General features: G+C 41.0%; 1 protein-coding gene across 3 annotated transcripts in view; it reads left to right on the forward strand.

The window, feature by feature from the left end:
- Nucleotides 1-20,771, forward strand: part of rasgrf2b (Ras protein-specific guanine nucleotide-releasing factor 2b) — a 73,600-nt gene that overhangs the window by 26,027 nt on the left and 26,802 nt on the right. For all 3 annotated transcript variants that reach the window (XM_081366866.1, XM_081366864.1, XM_081366865.1), the window contains 11 exons: nucleotides 1,010-1,116; nucleotides 3,272-3,419; nucleotides 5,160-5,249; nucleotides 5,480-5,733; nucleotides 13,467-13,546; nucleotides 13,888-14,081; nucleotides 14,571-14,680; nucleotides 15,544-15,662; nucleotides 18,586-18,746; nucleotides 19,278-19,344; nucleotides 19,798-19,934. In XM_081366866.1, the coding sequence (XP_081222992.1) occupies nucleotides 3,306-3,419; nucleotides 5,160-5,249; nucleotides 5,480-5,733; nucleotides 13,467-13,546; nucleotides 13,888-14,081; nucleotides 14,571-14,680; nucleotides 15,544-15,662; nucleotides 18,586-18,746; nucleotides 19,278-19,344; nucleotides 19,798-19,934 (1,326 nt within the window). In that variant the 5' untranslated portion in view covers nucleotides 1,010-1,116; nucleotides 3,272-3,305. The remainder of the gene's footprint in view (nucleotides 1-1,009; nucleotides 1,117-3,271; nucleotides 3,420-5,159; nucleotides 5,250-5,479; nucleotides 5,734-13,466; nucleotides 13,547-13,887; nucleotides 14,082-14,570; nucleotides 14,681-15,543; nucleotides 15,663-18,585; nucleotides 18,747-19,277; nucleotides 19,345-19,797; nucleotides 19,935-20,771) is intronic.

Consider the following 20,771-nt stretch of genomic DNA (forward strand, 5'->3'; position numbering starts at 1 on the left):
AAGAGCAGGTGCTCTGTTAATAATATGTAAATGCAGGCTTTTTGTGGATGTTGTTTTGCTTTGGGTCAGCACAGCACAATTTTATTTACAAAATAATGTCTAAAACTGGCCAGTTAGTTTGACCTCAGGAGGAGGTTAAACTAAATAATATATGAGCTCATTTATTTACTATTCTTTTTTTTTCCAACCCTGCATTTTTTAGCAAAAAAATGTATTAAATGAAATTAAATCAGATAGATGTTTCTGAAAATAACTTTAAAGTTTAACAAATGCACTGAACACATTTTTAAAAGGGTCAAACTGGACACTAAGAGGGATGTGCAAAAGATTATGACATTGTTGTTTGATTGGGTACAGTTAATTGATCTTAGGTGAGAAAGGCCAAAATTACCATCTGGTAACACTTTATTTCGATAGTCCACTTTAGATATTCTACTAACTATAAGTAACTTTGCAACTACATGTCAACTCTCATTAGAGTATTAGTAGACTGTCTGCTTAATATCTGATCACACTTTATTTTGATTGTCCCCCAACAGACCATAATTAACTTGGCAACTACAAGTCAACTTATTCTACAAACCCGAACCCTAACACCTAACCATAACCTAACAGTCTACTAGCAGTCTACTAATGCTCTAATGAGAGTTAGTTCACTTGTAGTTGCAAAGTTACTTGTAGTTAGAAGAATGTCTAAAGTGGACTATCAAAATAAAGTGGAACCCACCATTTTAAGAAGACAGAACACAGACATTTGTTTAGTTTAAAACAGCTTAGCAATGTTAAGTTACTTTTATGTTAGATAATAGTTTATTTAACATATATAATAGTTTTTATGACAAAAAAAAAAAAAAAAAAAAACATACAAGCTGTGCCTCTAATGTTTTAAAATGGGACACCAAAGCTCACTATTTGTGGAAAGTGCCTGAAGTTCAGTAATTCAAAACACACACAGGCTTTTATAGGTCTGCTAACTTCTTAATGTGTTTCAATCTGTCTATTGTTTCAGCATTATTTCCTTGTCATCTTCGGGCATGATGGACAGAAACCTCTGGAACTGCGGACGGAGGAGGAGTCAGACTGTGATGAATGGGTGGAGGCCATCCTGCAGGCCAGGTACTAGTGCGGCAGTGTGTATATATATTTTTTTTTTTTCATCCTGCTCAGTCAAGGATAATATTTTGCAGCGCTAAAGAAGCTTTGCTCTCAGGCTGAAAGAATAAAATCATCATAATAAGAAAGAGACACATCAGAGCGGGTTAAGTCAAGCGCATTGTGCATTTATCCCTGTCACTACAGAGCAGCACAGCAACAAATAAGCCGCACTGAGGTTGACAGCACTGTTATTCCACATCCTGGTGCTCAGATGTGCAGCCTAAGATAAAACTTTGTTTTATATCTCATCTCCAAGAGACAAATCTCCAAAGAAAGCTTAAACTGCTTTATTTGTTGTATCTCAGATCTGCCTTAGAGCAAGGAATATTAAGATGTAATTTCAGACTGTGGAAACACTGTTGCCAGAAGCGTCTTGTACCAATTTTCTTGGTTTTTGAGGGCGCACCAGTCTTGTCTCACTTAGTGCCCTATGGCAAGATAATGTTTTTTTTTAGGAAGTTAAAAACTTTTTAGTAACTTAGTAGTTCATTATGCAAGTATAAGTCTAGTGGGACAGTTTTCTTTTAGTTTGTGGGGTTCATTTAAAAAAAAAAATGTTTTAATTTTATTTATTTTATCTCCTGCTTCATGTCCTTTATTTATTTATTTAAGCTTATTTCTTTCTTTATTTTATTTATCCATATTAATTGTTTCTGTACTTGCCAATTTTGTAATTGTTAACAATTGACTCTGAAAATGCAAACAATGGCACAGTTTTCTTTTATTATATTTACCCATTATTTTATCTAAAGTGACTTCAAAAGAGGAACAACAAGTTTATTTCAATAAAACAAGTTAAAAATGTTATTTGTCCCAGAACCAACAATATTTAAAGTATACAATGTCAAGTTTATTAGAAAGCTACATTAGAAAACAAGCTGGAACTTGTCACTTGAGGTGAAATGCAGAAAAGAAGAGGAAGAGTGTGCGTGCGTGCGTGTGCTCTTCATCTTCAACAATAAAACAAATACAGTTTTATGTCTGTCTGTGTGTGTGTGTGTGTGTGGGGGGTGGGACTAATTTATGATGTTATGATAAAGGTGTGTTGTTGTTGTTAGAAACTTGTGCACACACACATGCACACGCAGACACACAACCCTCAGAGATTTAAAGCACTCACGTGCTGACACACCAGAGATTTATACTCCCTATACAGATTTATACTCAAGCCTCCCACAGTGTACATTTGCGTTGCGTCACTGGAGTGATGGGCTGAATCTAACGGATTATTGGGTTACCCATGGGCAGATGTGCCTGTGAACATCTGGACAAGCCACATTGAACAAACAGGCTGACATTGTTCACTTAAATGTAACTGGAAGTAAATCATGGACAATCAAAGAGACAAAGTGCAGCACCATAAACACATTTGTACTTAGGCCATAAAACATCAAATGATAAATGTCTTGGTTTGCTTTGTTTTTGCATCATATTTTGGTTGCATTTTTTAAAATACAATTTTTTTTATCTAATTTTTTATCGTTTAACTGCCCCCCCCCCCCCCCCGTTCCAGTTATATCTGGAATTTATAATTTAAAGCTATAATTTAAAACCAAAACAGCAATAATGTCATAAAAACACTTTTACTGGAAAGTGATGGTATGGTAAGCTGTTAATCATTTTCAACCCATGCTGATGTTTTGAAAAAAATCTGCTTCATTTTTGTAATTTTTGCTAAACCTAATCTATATGTAATCCAGCTAGATGCGACAGTATCGTTGGGAAAAACACATGATCAAGTGAAGATATAGTGACAACTAATATAGCGGTTGCCCGATAGTGAGAGGCTGCTTACTGCAGCGCCAATGGGTGGAGCTTGACGGCCAGCTCCCGCTCTCTGGACATAATCGTTGGAGAGTGTCCAACCACACCAAACCCTAACATCAACCCCTAATCCCTAACCCTAATTCCACATCTTAGATCCACAGAGATGGAGCTGTACTAGGTCAAGCTCCACCCAGTTGACCAATTTGGCTCTCCAGTGACTATCATTTGCCGATAGTGGCAGTTCCCTCAAATTACCATTTTTATTGTTGAGGCCTGCAAAATGAACACTAGCATATATAAACTCCTACTTCTGAGATCTCATAAAGTAACCCTGTCATTTTCATCTCAGCTACTCTGACATCATCATTGAGCGTGAGGTTCTTATGCAGAAGTACATCCACCTGGTGCAGATTGTGGAGACCGAGAAGGTGGCAGCCAATCAGCTCCGCACACAACTGGAAGACCAAGACACAGAGATTGAGAGGCTCAAAGCTGAGGTAATGTATATGCTTGAGCTGTGCTATTTAATGGGCTGTTTTCCAATGTGTGGTCCAATTTTATGAATCAGTGAACCACTCTAGATCCCATTAATCTAATAACAGTGCAGGTCTCCAAAATGTCGCCATTACTGAATGATCCTGTGTGCTAAAAGCATTTGTGACTTACACAGAGTGACACAATCCTGATATGGAGTTTTACTGAAGGTTTACTTTTCGCACATTGCTTTTCCCAGGAGTATTTCTTTTTGTGATTTAAGGTTACCAGCAACATATTCAATCCCAGTGTGCCACAGAGCATCTCTCAGGCTCTGCACCTTATCTGTTCCCTAGTTGTGTTACCAGGGAATTATCCTCCCCATTGGCCCAGTCGCCATGGGGACAAGAATTATGCCCCATAATTGACTTTGCAGGGCCAGTGTGAACACATGATTCAGAGTATAAATCAATGCAAAGCAACGAGGAATGTGTAATCTTAATTAAGATCATTATCCTTACAGGTCAATGTCAGAGGAAGGGATCTCTCTCTCTCTCTCTCTCTCTCTCTCTCTCTCTCTCTCTCTCTCTCTCTCTCTCTCTCTCTCTCTCTCTCTCTCTCTCTCTCTCTCTCTCTCTCTCTCTCTCTCTCTCTCTCTCTCTCTCTCTCTCTCTCTCTCTCTCTCTCTCTCTCTCTCTCTCTCTCTGTCTGTCTGTCTATCATTGTTATTGCATGGTGTTGTTTTTCTTGTGCTATTTCTTTGCATAGGCATATGGTGAATAATGGAAAAGAATACACACTTTTGTTGTAGTGTGTCACGATTATATCAGCAGTTTTCGTCTATGAATAAAAAATGATGAATCCATAAAAGCAATGCTTTGTTGTTTTAAACAGACACACCTGTATTTAAACTCGTTGGGAGTTATGAATATTTTATAAAGAGAAAATAAAAAAATTAGTCAAAATCATTCAGTTTTAACAACTACTACATCCCCATATTGTAGAAAAACATTTGCATTGATAACATAAAGCCGAGATATTTACAAATACTATACGGTCTGTGTAGCTGCATTTTCGTGAGCGATTCTTTTTATCACGGAAACTCAGCATAATTTATTATTGTTGTAAGAAATTAAATAACATACTGATAAATTTTGCATGTTATAAGATCACAAAACCAGATTAAGGAAACATCATCCTCTTAAAGCATAGAGTAGTGATGATAACCTTCAGATTAGATGGATTACATTTTTTTAATTCCAAACTAACACTTAATAAAGAAAGAAAAAATGTCAAACATGATAATTACCTGTATCTATTCTAGAGTGTACAATAGCACTCCAATAAACTGAAGTCTTTAGCTTGTGACTGCGGTCTGTGGACCACACATACTGGGAGATACCCTGCGGGGCATTTAACCTATTTGCATCCAGAGTAAATGCCTGATAAAGGCTTGGTGAGAGAGCTTTTTGATGAAGGCTATTGAATGAAGGAAGGAAATTGTCCATTTAGAGGAAGTTAAGATGGTTATCTGATGTGCCAGCACCCACACAGGGTCTCTATGACCCAAATTTATGACACCTTGATCATTCATTGAGAATGATGAGCGCTAAATACCACCAGCATTATCTGAGTTGTCAAATTATAATGACAGAGACCATTTGCAGCCCAATTGTTTTGACAGTCATCTTCGCTAATGTACCTTCTCACGTGTTCTGTACATTGTAAGGCTCAGTCATGTTGTATTTTGTTCTCTCTTAAAGATTGTAGCCTTGAACAAAACTAAGGAAAGAATGCGTCCCTACCACGTATACCAGGAAGATGAGGATCCTGATATAAAAAAAATCAAAAAGGTAAAGAACTTTGTTATAAGCTCTTTTGTCTATAATACATAGCCAGAAGTATGTGGACATCTAAACAATGCAGCCGTATGGGCTTGTTGAACATTTAACCAAGGCTATTGGTTAGAGAAGTTTTTCAGTTTCTGTTGTTGTGCATCTCCTCATCATTCCTTCATCAAACAGTGACCACAAATAATAATCCTAAAGATACAATTAAAACAACTCACACTTTCTCTCTGTAGGTCCAGAGCTTCATGCGAGGGTGGCTGTGTAGAAGGAAGTGGAAGATTATTGTGCAGGACTACATTTGTTCTCCTCATGCTGAGAGCATGAGGAAAAGAAACCAGATCGTCTTCAACATGGTGGAGGCTGAGACGGAGTACGTCCATCAGCTTTCTATCCTGGTCAACTGCTTCCTGAGGCCGCTCAGAATGGCTGCCAGCTCCAAAAAACCACCTATAAGCCACGATGATGTCAGTAGCATCTTCCTTAACAGGTGCGTAGTTTGGTTTCTGTGGCTTTAGCCCTATTCGCATGGGTTAAGTTAACTGGTGACCTCTAGCCATTTGTAATAATTGCGGAGGATGTCTGTGATCTTAATCCTGCGCGAATCGGCCATTTGTACACAGTAAAAATTCCCCCACAAATGACCTACCATATTTCGCCGAACGCCGAGGTCCTGTGATAATGTTAGTCATGTGCGAATCAGCATCTCTGTGATTTGGCGGGGTCGTATATCATTTTTTCAAGGTTTTTGTTACCTGTGCGCTTTTTTATCCATCTTTCGCGAAGAAGAGTGTATGGAGTGAATGGAGTTGGAGTGTTTTGATAGTATTTTGGGTGCTGGGTCATATCGCTATACACCATACGATACAACTATACAATTTGCAGAAAGAGAAAGCTGAAAACCATCAGAAGAGCAAAAACAAAAAGAATGATTAGATGGAGATGGATGACATGTAAAGCAGCATGCGGTAAGGAACATTCTTCAGTTTATGATATTTCATACAGACCTATAACGACAAGACATTTCCAAGCAATAGCCTTTTGACATTATATCCAGGAGATAAGTCAGTAAATTCGAGTAAAATCACAGGCTTCGCTTATCCCGTGGGAATGCGCCGTAATTTCTAAATCACACGAGGTCCCCAGATAATACTAATCCAGTGCAAATAGGGCTTTTGAAAACTTGAAAAATCAACATATGCTCATTAGAAAAACGTGCCTTTACCTGCATTTTTGCAAAACTCCAAAAATGTTCCAGTGCATACAATTCACTTCAGTTTCAGCTGAAATCAACACTAGAGTAGTGTCATGGTAGTCAAGGAAAGCGAGGATTCACTTGCAGGAAAGGAATTTATTTAAAAAATAATAAACAAGAACAGACCAAAAAACTCCCTCGTGGGGGAAAGCAAGACAGGCCAAAAACTCAAGAACATAACATGGGGGAAACAGAGACAACGATCCACACAGACTGCAAACAAGAGGGAACTAATAAAGGGAAACTAATCAGGGGGAACAGGTGGGAGAATTCAAACAATAATCAGATAACAAGTAGGGCGGGGCTAACAATGACACAAGCACATGGCTCAACATAACAGACACCCAAGTGCAGAACAAGACAGGACAGACATGTGACATAACCCCCTCCTTAAGGAGTGGCTTCCAGACACTCCACTAGAATGGGGGGAACAGACCAGGGCGGGACTGGAGGAACAGACCAGGGCGGGACTGGAGGAAAAGACCAGGGCGGGACGGGAGGGACAGAACAGGGCGGGACCGGAGGAACAGACCAGGGCGGGACCGGAGGAACAGACCAGGGCGGGATGGGAGGGCCAGAACAGGGCGGGAAGGAAGAGACAAACTGTCCATCAGGCGGCCAGGGTGGAGCAGATTGTCCATCGGGCGGCCAGGGCGGAGACTTTCCCTCGGGCGGCCAGGGCGGAGACTCTCCTTCAGGTGGCCAGGGCGGAGACCTTCCCTCAGGCGGCCAGGGCGGAGAAGACCCCTCGGGCGGCCACGGTGGTGAAGACCCCTCGGGCGGCCAGGGCGGAGAAGACCCCTCGGGCGGCCACGGCGGTGAAGACCCCTCGGGCGGCCACGGCGGTGAAGACCCCTCGGGCGGCCAGGGCGGTGAAGACCCCTCGGGCGGCCACGGCTCAGGCACTGGGACTGGCACCACCGGCTCAGGCCCTGGAACTGGCACCATCGGCTCAGGCACTGGAACAGACACTGGAACAGACACTGGAACAGACACTGGAACAGACACTGGAACAGACACTGGCTCCTGTTCAGGAACAGACACGGGCTCCGGTTCAGGGACAGACCCAGGATCCGGCTCAGAAGCAGACACTGGCTCCGGCTCAGGAACAGACACAGGCTCCGGCTCAGGGACAGACACGGGCTCCGGCTCAGGGACAGACACGGGCTCCGGCTCAGGGACAGACACGGGCTCCGGCTCAGGGACAGACACGGGCTCCGGCTCAGGGACAGACACGGGCTCCGGCTCAGGGACAGACACGGGCTCCGGCTCAGGGACAGACACTGGCTCCGGCTCAGGAACAGACACTGGCTCCGGCTCAGGAACAGGAACAGACATCACCGGCTCAGGAACAGACACCACCGGCTCAGGAACAGACACCACCGGCTCAAGTGTGTGTGTAGCCCACACACACCACATGGCTGTGGCCATAATGGCCAGTGTCGCGGTCACTGAGGGCTCAGACTCAGGAACAGACACGGGCTCCGACTCAGGGACAGACACTGGCTCCGGCTCAGGAACAGACACAGGCTCCGGCTCAGGAACAGACACTGGCTCTACGGTGACCATCTTGTCCGAAGACACAGGCTCGGCAGGCGTGACGTGAACAGGTTCGGCGGCGGCCATCTTGTCCGAAGACACAGGCTCGGCAGACGTAACGGGAACACTCTCGGCGGCGGCCATCTTGTCCGAAGACACAGGCTCAGCAGGCTTGACATGAACCGGTTCAGCGGCGGCCATCTTGTCCGAAGACACAGGCTCGGCAGACGTGACGGGAACACTCTCGGTAGCGGCCATCTTGTCTGAAGACACAGGCTCGGCAGACGTGACGGGAACACTCTCGGCGGCGGCCATCTTGTCCGAAGACACAGGCTCGGCAGGCGTGACGTGACCAGGCTCCGGCTGGATAGACGTGACGTGAACAGTCTCTGGCTGGGCAGACGTGACATGAACAGTCTCTGACTGGGCAGACGTGACGTGAACAGTCTCTGACTGGGCAGACGTGACGTGAACAGTCTCTGGCTGGGCAGACGTGACGTGAACAGTCTCTGGCTGGGCAGACGTGACGTGAACAGTCTCTGGCTGGGCAGACGTGACGTGAACAGTCTCTGGCTGGGCAGACGTGACGTGAACAGTCTCTGGCTGGGCAGACGTGACGTGAACAGTCTCTGGCTGGGCAGACGTGACGTGAACAGTCTCTGGCTGGGCAGACGTGACGTGAACAGTCTCTGGCTGGGCAGACGTGACGTGAACAGTCTCTGGCTGGGCAGATGTGACGTGAACAGTCTCTGGCTGGGCAGACGTGACGTGAACAGTCTCTGGCTCCTCCGCAACGGAATCCTCCGGGACATTGGGGAGGCCGGAGGTCTTCCTCCTCCTCCGCCGTCTTCGATGGTGAGGTGCAGGTTCAGGTCTGGACGGAATTAATGGTGGATGGAGCTCTGGGCTAGGCAGCGGCGATGCATTCTCTGGGCTGGGCAGCGGCGATGCATTCTCTGGGCTGGGCAGCGGCGATGCATTCTCTGGGCTGGGCAGCGGCGATGCATTCTCTGGGCTGGGCAGCGGCGATGCATTCTCTGGGCTGGGCAGCGGCGATGCATTCTCTGGGCTGGGCAGCGGCGATGCAGGCGGGTCCGATGTATCCCACCGAGCACGATAGTGGAGATACTTAGTGAACCTCGGAAAGTCTAAAATCTCCAGCCCCTTCATCTCCCATCGAGGCAAGGGATCGTCCAAACAAACATTAAATAAGTCCTTAAGGACTATATCCCCAAGCCCGAGTCCCTCTGCTGCCGCGCTGAATCTCAGGGCGAAATCCTTCATCCTGGTCCCCTGCTGTCGAAGAGAAACCAAGTTGCTGACTCTCATGATGCGCCTAAGGTGAGGGCAGGAATCCTTCTGCTGAATCCTCATTGTGGTGGATCGTTCTGTCATGGTAGTCAAGGAAAGCGAGGATTCACTTGCAGGAAAGGAATTTATTTAAAAAATAATAAACAAGAACAGACCAAAAAACTCCCTCGTGGGGGAAAGCAAGACAGGCCAAAAACTCAAGAACATAACATGGGGGAAACAGAGACAACGATCCACACAGACTGCAAACAAGAGGGAACTAATAAAGGGAAACTAATCAGGGGGAACAGGTGGGAGAATTCAAACAATAATCAGATAACAAGTAGGGCGGGGCTAACAATGACACAAGCACATGGCTCAACATAACAGACACCCAAGTGCAGAACAAGACAGGACAGACATGTGACAAGTAGAGGTGTCCAATCCTCCTCCTGGAGGGACAAAACCCTGCAAATTTTGCATCCTTGTGTTTTCATTTCATCAACTATCGATATTCAATTCCAGTACTCAAGAACACAAGAACAGAGGACACATGAAAGTACCTGGATGTGTTCCTGATATTGAGGATGCAGCGAATGCAGACTTGAGAGGATCAAACCGTTAGAAATCCCAGAAGACACTGCGGGCGGACACTTGAAGTGGCAAATCCGTTCTTTGCGTTCTTGGAATTGAGAAACAGCCATGATCTCCAACCATCTCCAGCAACACTTGCATGACCTTTATTAGCTGATTCAGGTGTTTTTAATTAGTGTTGGAGCTAAACTCTGCAGGATAAACGGTTTTGACACTCCTGCACTAGGGGAAGTAAAACAACAACAACCTTTATTCCTTTTCACGCACATCATGATTACAGGGGCAGATTACTCTGGTCTACAGCCAAATTTCTTCTGAAATAGATGTAGTCAAACTAATTCTGAGTCACTGAGAACAAAAATCACTCTTAAAATTGTTGATTGGCTCTAATTTTCAAGATATACTATTGGTTATAGGACCCTTGACTTGTGAATGGTGGAGGATAAGGGAGTAATGAAGGCAATTAATCTCAATTTAAACCAGAAATGACTAAAATACATCTTTGAATGGATCTATGAATAAATTGATGACTAGGTGGTACTTGCTTTTTAGGCAAAACAATGAATGATGCAATCTGAAGCTGGTATTGCATCATACATACATCTTATTCGTAAAAGTCATGGATGATGCAATCTTAATAAAACTTATATCACCAATTGCGCTTTATCAGCTCTAGAAATCATACAGCAGGGGTGCAAAACTCAATTTCTGGAGGGCCACAGCCCTGCAGAGTTTATGCTGCGTTCATGCCATATCGTAATTACCGTAGTCTCGAGCTGACAAAATGTCACATTATATTCTGAGTTATTAACTCTATAAGCTAAATTAATCTGCAGTGGTCAGGTGGTACAGCGGTCACGTGGTACAAGTAGGAGCTCTCAGAAAACTCTTTTTTTTTTGCTCCTCTGTCATACAGAGTGGTGCTCTCTCATTTGTCAGGGTTTGATTTTGGACTCATTTCTGTTTAGCCAAAGTGAGCAGAGATACCGTGTACTTGTGTGAACTGCAGATAACTTCAAATGGAGCAAATGGAGCCCATCAATGCGTGCAGACTATTGCTGGATAGTGACAAGAGTTGCTTCATTTAATGAAGACCAGAGACAAGACAAGATGCTCTGAGTAGACACTGAATCTGACTAAACTATGTACATAATAGTTTTTTTGCCTTTTGTTTCATAATAAATGTATAACTCTTTGCTGCTTTTTAAAGTGATACATACACATTACACTTTTACCATAGTCACCGGCGGCGCCAGGGGGGGTCTTGGGGGGGACCCTCCCAAAAAACGCCTTGCCCCCCCATTTGACCCCCCCCCCACCCCCTTCCTGATTAAAAAATATATATACCTGGGATAAAGATTTAAAAATGTTTCTCTTCAAACTACGCAGAACAATAATAATTAATAATTTATTCGACATATAAAAAAATATAAACATAAGAATCACTGCGGCGCCCCATGAACGTCATTGCGCCTTGCATCATTGCGTTCAAAGCGTTGCCGCGAGCCCGCAAGAGCTGCTACAGCTACAGCTTGAAGCTAAAAATGGATCGCTTTTCTGGACAAAAGAGGAGCAGAGAAGATGCCAGGGGGAAACTGGACAGAAGTAGGGCAATCAAAAGGTGGTGAGAGTATGAGAATTATGGAAGCTTGTTTTCACCACAGAATAAAACATTTTAAAAGATAATTGCGACTTTTTATCTTTTGTGTCTTTATTTCTCAGAATTGCGAGATATAAAGTCAGAATTGCATGAAATAAAGTCACTATTGCGTCTTAAAGTCAGAATTCATATTTTTTTTCTCGCAAGTGCGACTTTATATCACGCAATTCTGACTTTATAACAAATAATTGCGAGTTTATATCTCACAATTCTGACATCTTTTCTCAGAATTGTGAGATATAAACTCACAATTGTGAGATATAGCCTAAAGTCCAATTCTAAGGAAAAAAAAGACGGACTTTTTTTTTTATTTTATTTTTTTTTTACCTCAGAATAGTAAATATCTCACAATTCTGACTTTATAACACGCAATTGCGACTTTATATCATGCAATTCTAACTTTATATCTCCCAATTGCGACTTTATTTCTCAGAATTATGACTTTATATCTCACAATTCTGACTTCATATTTCGCAATTCTTAGAAAAAAGTCACAATTTTGACTTGATGTATCGCAATTGTGAGAAAAAAAGTCAGAATTGTGAGAGAAAAAATCGCAATAATTATTATTTATTTATTATTCAGTGGCGGAAGCAAGCTTCCATAGAGAATAGATAGGCCTACTATTTTGTAAATATGTTTTCTGTCATGGGTGTGGCTATGGCAATTAAAGTCGAGCATATTGTTTGCAAACTGCAATTGATTAATTAATTAAAAACAAAGTAGTTTATATGCTCTGTTGTTTTTGTTGTTTAGTAGCAGTAATATGCAGTTATTAGCCGGGTCAATTGTATTTTTTGTTGGTTTTCATGAGACCCCCTCTTGAAATGACCAGAACCCCCCATTGCCCCCCCAATCAAAATTGTCTGGAGCCGCCACTGACCATAGTGCATTTTTAAAAACAAACAAACAAATACATTGTGATGTTTGCATTGTATAACCAGCTCCACTGATGTAGTAAACATTGCATTGCGAACATTGCGATACAGAACACTTAATCAAGTCATGATAAAAGAGTTCAAAAACTTGCGCAAGTAAGCAAAAATGGTATGGTTGCTTCAGAAAATGTGAATCTCACGTTTGCTTTTGTTAACGCTATCCGTTAGGTTTAGGGGAAGGTTTAGCGTAGGTGGTATGTTATTTTTGAACGCAACCACTCACTGGACATATCTTTTCTGAACTGACGTGATATACAACAACCAGCATAATAAAATGTTGCCAGATTCACATTCATCCTGATATGGATGAAACTGAACACTCTTTTAGTGCCACTCACCAGACATTTTACTTTGAAAGTGTAGCGAAATGTGCAAGAAGCATTAAACGCCACAGGCACGTTTTTCCAATGAACTTGCGTTGCAACATATGTATACAAGAGAGCCTCAGCGTTGACACATAATCACTGCATGGTGTGACAGCTTGTTTGCATGTTGGTTTGGACAATCCATCCACATCCTTCTGCGACACAGAAATAGTAAGTTATATTACCAGGTTTCAAAGTACATTTTTTCAAAGTCATTTAGAAGATGACACCTGCCATTTTTAGTAGATGATCATCATTCTTATTAGAAAAAAATAGTTTAAAAATGTACAGTTATCATAATTTGAACAAATAATGTTCCTAATGTAACATGGACTGGTTGTATTTTTCACTGTTTTTGAAACATCTCATTCAGATGTACTGATTATGTTATTTTTAAACCTAAATAAAACATCCTAGTGATGCTTACTGGTGAGAGATTTTTATTTTATTTGCCTTTGGCACAAAGTGAATGTTAAGTTTTTACCCTGGTACCATGAAATAATCAGATTTGTGTGATATTTAACTCCTTATTTTGAAAGGGCTGTTGTATTGATATACTCTTCTTCTTCTTTTTGTCCTCAGTGAGACAATCATGTTTCTGCATGAAATATTCCATCAAGGATTGAAGGCGAGGATAGCAAACTGGCCTACACTGGTTCTAGGTATGTCATGATCGTTACGTTTTATCTCTCAGAAAAGCTAATTACCGCACTCAGGAAAAGCTATTCAGAACATCCCACCGACAAAGACAGCACATTGCAGGGTGACACTAACATCAAGGACAAGCTGTTTCCGCTGACGCACAGCATCTCAATCAAACCCGTCAGTGGCGCCTGATTTTCTCCTATCTCACCGTATACAGACACACACACGTCTGCAACAATGGTAGCCAGACAAAAAACCCGCCAACATCCTAAACCCCAGATAAGAATTTTCAAGCAAGCGCTGCTGTGAATAAAAGAATACATTTTTAATGACTTTGACTTTGTGTTCTCCTTTTTAGCGGATCTCTTTGATATCTTGCTGCCAATGCTCAACATCTATCAGGAGTTCGTGAGGAACCACCAGTACAGTCTTCAGGTTCTGGCCAACTGTAAGCAGAACCGGGACTTTGACAAACTCCTGAAGCAGTATGAATCAAACGCTGCGTGTGAGGGAAGGATGCTGGAAACCTTCCTCACGTACCCCATGTTTCAGGTGCTGCTCTCGTACTCTCATTAGTGTCTTATTTAATTCTAGCCGGATCATTGAAGAGCTTGATTTGTTCAATTAATTTGAAATGCCACTGGGAATTGCCTGCTTGTGTTTCTACAAACAAGAAATGTGTTTTCCATAAACCATTTGAGCGAACTCTTCAAACTCCCTTATAAAGAGCCTCATTTATCACTTGTGGAAACCTTATGTATCTCAATTCCTCAAACATTTGAGGCAATCAGCTTCCAGACAGAATCTGTAGACTTTTTTTAAGGAAATTTTGGGGTCAAATCTGTAGAATTAAATGGAGTGAAATGGATGAAAGCATTATCAAATTAGCCACAATATGTAAGTAACACACAGATATGCAGCAAAGGATGTTTAAACCTTGGTTGATTGATGGACCGACATTCTGTGGGCGCAGATTCTCTCACTTTCTTTGTACATTTTCACTCTTTACAGTGTTTCTCTCTTTGTACGATTGATTGACAGATCCCTCGTTATATCATCACTCTCCATGAGCTACTGGCTCATACACCTCATGAGCATGTGGAAAGGAAAAGTCTAGAATTTGCCAAGTCCAAATTGGAGGAACTCTCCAGGTGAGAATAGCACCCTGAGGTGAATTCACTAAAAAGTTGCACATTGTATATTTCAGTGCAGAAAACCCTTTTTCTTTTTCACTAACCACCATAATCCAATGTAACCATACATTTAAACGTACCCAAAAATGAAAATTCTCTCATCATTTACTCAACTTAATGTCGTTCCAAACCTGTATGACTTTTTCTGCTGCACACAAAATAAGATTTTGGTTACCATTGACTTCCATTGTATGGGGGGAGGGGGAAATCAATTTAGAACGACATGAGGGTGAGTAAATAATTATAGAATCTTAATTTTTTGGGTGAACTATACCTTTAATGCATCGAAATAGCATTGTGCCAATAGTATTAGGTAATTTTTCTCAGCACAAACACGCCCCTTTCTATGTAAAATCATTAGAGATTTTGCCTTATTCACAAAACAGCACTATTTGCCTGCTGCAAATAACACTGCGCTTATTCTGCTGTGGAAAAGCAATGAAAATTCATTGAAAAGAGAACATATTGATCATGGCAACAGTCGATGATCATCAGAATGCCTTTTAAATCATGCATTTATAGACATAAAGTACATTACATTTTGAATCACAATTAAATTGTAATTGATTTATTTGAATTCCTTTAGTGAATACTATGTCAAAACAATGCAGACAGTGCTTGCAAGTAGCTTTAGCTTAGTGATTTCCCCCCTGACTGTTTTTTTTTTTTTTTTACATTTTGTAGTAGTTGTAAATACGTTGCACTTACACTTTTAAGTGCTACTTATATCCTGACACTTCTTATCAAAGTGGCAAAAAGTAATAGGGGGAATTTCTCACTTTTTCATCTGTGACACAAGTGTCATGTTCGCATTGTTCCAGGGTGATGCACGATGAAGTGAGTGACACAGAAAACATCCGTAAGAACCTGGCTATTGAGCGCATGATCGTGGAGGGCTGTGACATCCTCCTTGACACCAGCCAGACGTTTGTGAGACAAGGTGAGTTGTTAACACTTCAAGCTGCCACATACCTGACACCCTTAAGCAGAAGCAGCACCTGAGTGACAGCGACAGATTTGGTTTGATCCCCTCGGCTTCTGAATAATTCATAGTTTTAGAATTGGACGGTATTGTCTCCAGGATTGACAGAGTGTTTGATGTTTTCAGTCGGGTGTTTTATAATGTATTAGAATCCAGCACTGTAACAGAGAAGAGGAAAACCAGGAATAACGAGTTGGGGGGTCTCTGCATGGAATGTGTGGAATAGGAAATGACATCATTTCACAATGATAGTTCATAGTTCATGTTTTTTTTGTAGAATGAGTGACAGGGAAAGCAATTTCTGTTGTTGACATTTCATTTGGTTCTTCTCATATTTTTAAAACCCAAAGCCCCATGAGTCCGTGTGAGAGGATTTATCATTATTATGACTTCAGCTCAAGACAATATGAAATATCATTCAGAAAGCATTTTACTTCCGTAATGCATTCTTTCTGCAGGATCCCCACATTATAAAAGAGTGGCTTAAGTTTATTTTTATAACAAGTGCAATTTCCTAATTACTGGAGGAATGAACCCATCTAATCTTTCATTTAACGTCTGGAGCATATAAGCAGCCGCTCACCTTGCTCCGGCATCCGCTGTTTTGGCATCCCTCCACCTCCCCAACTTCACCAACATAATTTAGGCATCTTCCTACTAGACTCATCTTCCAAGCATTAGTAATCCCACTGGGGGATATATCTAAGCTAGAGTTAAAGCTGCTTCCTTGAGCTCCTCCACTGCAGACAGCAAGCCAAATATGTTTAACCCTAATAGCTTATAGATTATTAGCCTGACTACGTCAGACTTCCTACTTCCGCTCAATTTCATTTCGCTTCTGTAGTCAGTCTGAGATAGCAGCCTATCTTTCAGTTTTCCAGCGGCCTTCGGACGGCCGGGCCAATCAACGAACAGAGGGCGGGCTGAGAGCCATGACGTAGATGCTGATTGTACCGTGGATGCGTAGATTTACTTCACATAATCTGCAAAAGTCGTTCACAGCCATGTTTATTCCGGTATTTCGCTCGATGGTTTTGTTTTCGCATCATACATGTGTTTACAGTGGAAGTTAGATGCGGCTGAGCATGCGCATAACACACGACATAACCAAACGTCATGTGATTGGCTTACGGGTAACCAATGATTTTAAACTTCAGACAAGCGACCCCCCGCGAGAGAGAAAACACTTCTCTATTATGCCATTCCAGACTCTGTCTACGAAGCAAAGCGAAGTAGCAGAGTTTGGTATTACCAGGCTAATAGATTATATGGGCAAACGAATTTGTGAGGTACCCTTATTCTTTCTGTCTGGTTTATATATATCTCATCAGCTCAAATCATATAGGATACTGATTCCCGTCAGCAATGCGCAGCCAACATATTCTGTCAAACAGGTCTTCAGGTCTTTTGTATATGCTTTGTTACTCGAGATGCCTTCAGAGGAGCTACCAAAGATGAGCGTAACCAATGTCCATCATATACGCAGATTGATATCTAAAAGTTTTTTATTTTTCTTCTTCTCACTAATATTAGAAATTAAAAAATGGATATTAAAATTTTATGAAAGGCCAACAATAGAAATAACTAACTAGGTTTGCTGATTACCTTAAAAGTCAATAGATATTATCGTCAGTTCGTATTGCTGTTAACACTTTCTACAACAAGCGGATGCGATAAGATCTGTTTGCCTGTTTGATCATGTGACGTTCAGCATAAAGCCTATACAGGATTTGCAAAAAGGTCATTATTGAACGATGGGGGAGTTAAACACTATATTGGGACAGAAAATAAGTTTCCTTTTTCACATTTAACAGGGTGTTCCTCAAAGGCACAGCAGAAATAAAATAGACATTTCATTTTAAAAGGTCATTCATACAAACAGCAATCTGCAGTGTGACAAAGCGACCTGAAGTCAATGTGAGTTTCTGATTTCAAAATATATAAGCAACAGCGACCATTTATTTGACTGTTTGAGTTGTCTCTATCCACATACAGTAATATAATAAAAAAAAATCATTCATTCATGCATTGATAATTGTTCTTCTTGTTGATGATGCATTGTTCACTGCTACAGTTTATATACACATGCTTTATCTCTCCAGAATGTTTATTTTTGAGCAATAATAAAAAATAAATAAAATATAAGGACAAATACTTGCTTCTCTGGAAAGCTGGAATCTCTTCAGCATTTAAAATGTGTCTACAGCAAAAATGTTTTTGTCCTCTTGAAATGTTAACCTATGAGCTTTCATATAAGCAAAATGAATTTATTAGGATACCTTAAAAAAGTTGCCAGGGGAAAACATTAAAATGGTAATTTTGAACCTGTTTAAATTAGAATGAATTTAAATGACATCTTTCCAAGTTCATATAATAATAATAATGATAATAATAATAAAAATAATAATAGAATTATTGGAATTATTATAACTAAGTTAGCTGTCTGCCCTCGAATCGCTCGCGTGGTACTTTGATGACACGTCATAGTGTCATAGACATAGATACTAAACAAAACCAAACTAGACCGAAGTGCTGGGATACGCACATACAACATCACACGTGGACGAAAGAGCGCACGACTCGAGTGAACACAAAACTGCACCAAACTAAGAATTAACTAGACCGAAGTGACAGAATCCTGACGAATTTGTCTTAGTAGGAATTTCCTGGACTGTGGCTTATGAGATCTGAATTTGATTTCTTATGATTTTTTTCACTCCATGTCCTGATTGAAAATCTGCCATGTTTCCTTTTCTTCTTGTAGTCTTTTGTTCAGTGGTAAAAGTGTCTTTGATCTTCATTTATCATGTGTGCTGCTGTGGCTCTGTTGTCTCAACTTGACGTGCCACTCTCTTTCACATTTTCCATTTCTTTTTCTTAGGCTCTTTGATCCAGTTGCCTTCAGTGGAGAGAGGGAAGCTCAGTAAGGTGCGACTAGGCTCTCTCTCGCTTAAAAAAGAAGGAGAGAGACAGTGCTTCCTCTTCACCAAGCACTTCCTTATCTGCACACGCAGCTCGGGAGGCAAACTTCACCTGCTCAAAGTACGCACATGCACACAGAGTAAATGCAACCCGAGAGAAAACGACATTTACAGCACACTAGTCAAAAATGTCATCCTCTCTGTCTTTTGTGAAACTAACCCCTGATGATCACTAACCTAGAAACCCAGAAGCAAATATTTGATAATTGTAATGATGCAGCCCATGCGCATATTATTGCATAACACTTCTCATTTGTTCTTTTTTAATTGACCGGGTCGATCCACAGGCACAATTTCTGAAACTGAATTTCCTCATAAGCCTCAATTTACACTCTAGTTGTAAAACTAGTATCAGGTCAATTTCTCAAATTCAACAACACCTCGTTTTTGTTTGCCAGTTGAATAATTCTTTGGTGATCACCAAAGCAAAATGAGAGTTATAAGCAAGCAATACAAAGGCTTTAGGAAAACACAACTGAAATGTCATTGTACATTCAGATCCATCACAAATCCATTATTCTAACAAACCATCAATATCAGGAAACTCTCCCTTTGTGATTAACCTCTCATCTTAATGGTTTGACTCTGGCAGCAAGGTGGTGTGTTGTCCCTGATCGAGTGCACTCTAATCGAGGAGCCTGACGCCAATGACGAGGATGGTGAGCCTGTTTCTTTCATGCACATTTTCAAACACATCAGCACAGATGATTGGAGACATGCATCATTAGTTATATATTGGCCATTATTTATATAGTGCTGGTTAATTAACTGTTATAAACAGGTCAGGAAAGAGTGAAAACTGCCTGCTGTTTAAATGTCAAATGGGCAGAGATGATAATTGTCATGGATTGATTATCCACTTGAGGGTACAGAAAGAGACGCATGGGCTAATTCAAAACTGCATCACAATGACCTTCTCATGATCCCTTTATTTGGTCCCTAAGAGCTTATTTAATAAACATCACCATCATTATTGTGTTCCTAAGAAGAAATCCCTTCAGTTCAATTAGTTTGTATTGCCATTGTTATCTTGAGTGGTCCCATAGGACTGATAGTTTGGATTTTGCGCATGATTCGCGTTCATTTGCAACCTACTGTTGTTGTTTTTTCAGCTAAGAATTCAGGGCAGGTGTTTGGTCACCTGGACTTTAAGATTGTGGTAGAGCCCTCAGATGCTCCTGCCTTTACTGTAGTGCTGCTGTCGCCCTCCCGTCAGGAGAAAGCGGCCTGGACCAGCGACATCAGCCAGGTGAGAGAACAGAGAAGCCACTTGTAACCAACAGCTCCTTTTCGACATTTACACTGAACTGCTCATGGTTATTTCAAGGTTATCTACTGTTCAAAAGTTTGAGGTTGGGAAGATGTTTGAAATGTTTTCGCAAGGAGTCCCTTATGCTCACCAAGGCTGCATTTATTTATTTTTATTAAAAAAATACACTAAAATCAGTTAAATTTTGAAATATTATTACAATTTAAAGTAACAGTTTCCTATTTTAATATATTTAAAAATGAAATGAATTCCTGTGATGTCAAAGCTTAATTTTCAGCGTTATTATTCCAGTGTCACATGATCCTTCAGAAAGTTCAAAAGAACAACATTTATTTGAAAACATAGTTTTTTGCTTATCACAATACATTCTGGGTTTTCTTTTTCCAAGAAGGATGCATGTGATGCTGCCTTATTATATGGCCAAAACAAGGTATCTTATGAGCCAGCATAAGTAAGATTTTTTATTTTAAAAGCCTTCGCCTTTGGAGCATTCCTATGGTGCCTCTGTAGGCAGCTCACTATGTTTTGCAATATAGCAGGTATTTTGTAACATTATAAATGTCTTTAATGTCACTTTTGATTAATTCACTGCATCCTTGCTGAATAAAACTATTAATTTCTTTAAAAAAATCTTACTGACACCAAACTTTTGAACAGTAGTGAATATATTATCATTATTCTGCATATGCTCACTGATAAACTTGGTCAGTGCTGTGGCATGGTTGTTAAATCATGGGTTGCCTGCTTTATTTGAATAATTTCCCATATCCAACTACGATCCCGTTTCTCTCCACTCTCCTGTTGATTAAAGGCATA

The sequence above is a fragment of the Scardinius erythrophthalmus genome (assembly GCF_964197995.2).
Source record: "Scardinius erythrophthalmus genome assembly, chromosome: 5".
Classification (NCBI taxonomy): Eukaryota; Metazoa; Chordata; class Actinopteri; order Cypriniformes; family Leuciscidae; genus Scardinius; species Scardinius erythrophthalmus.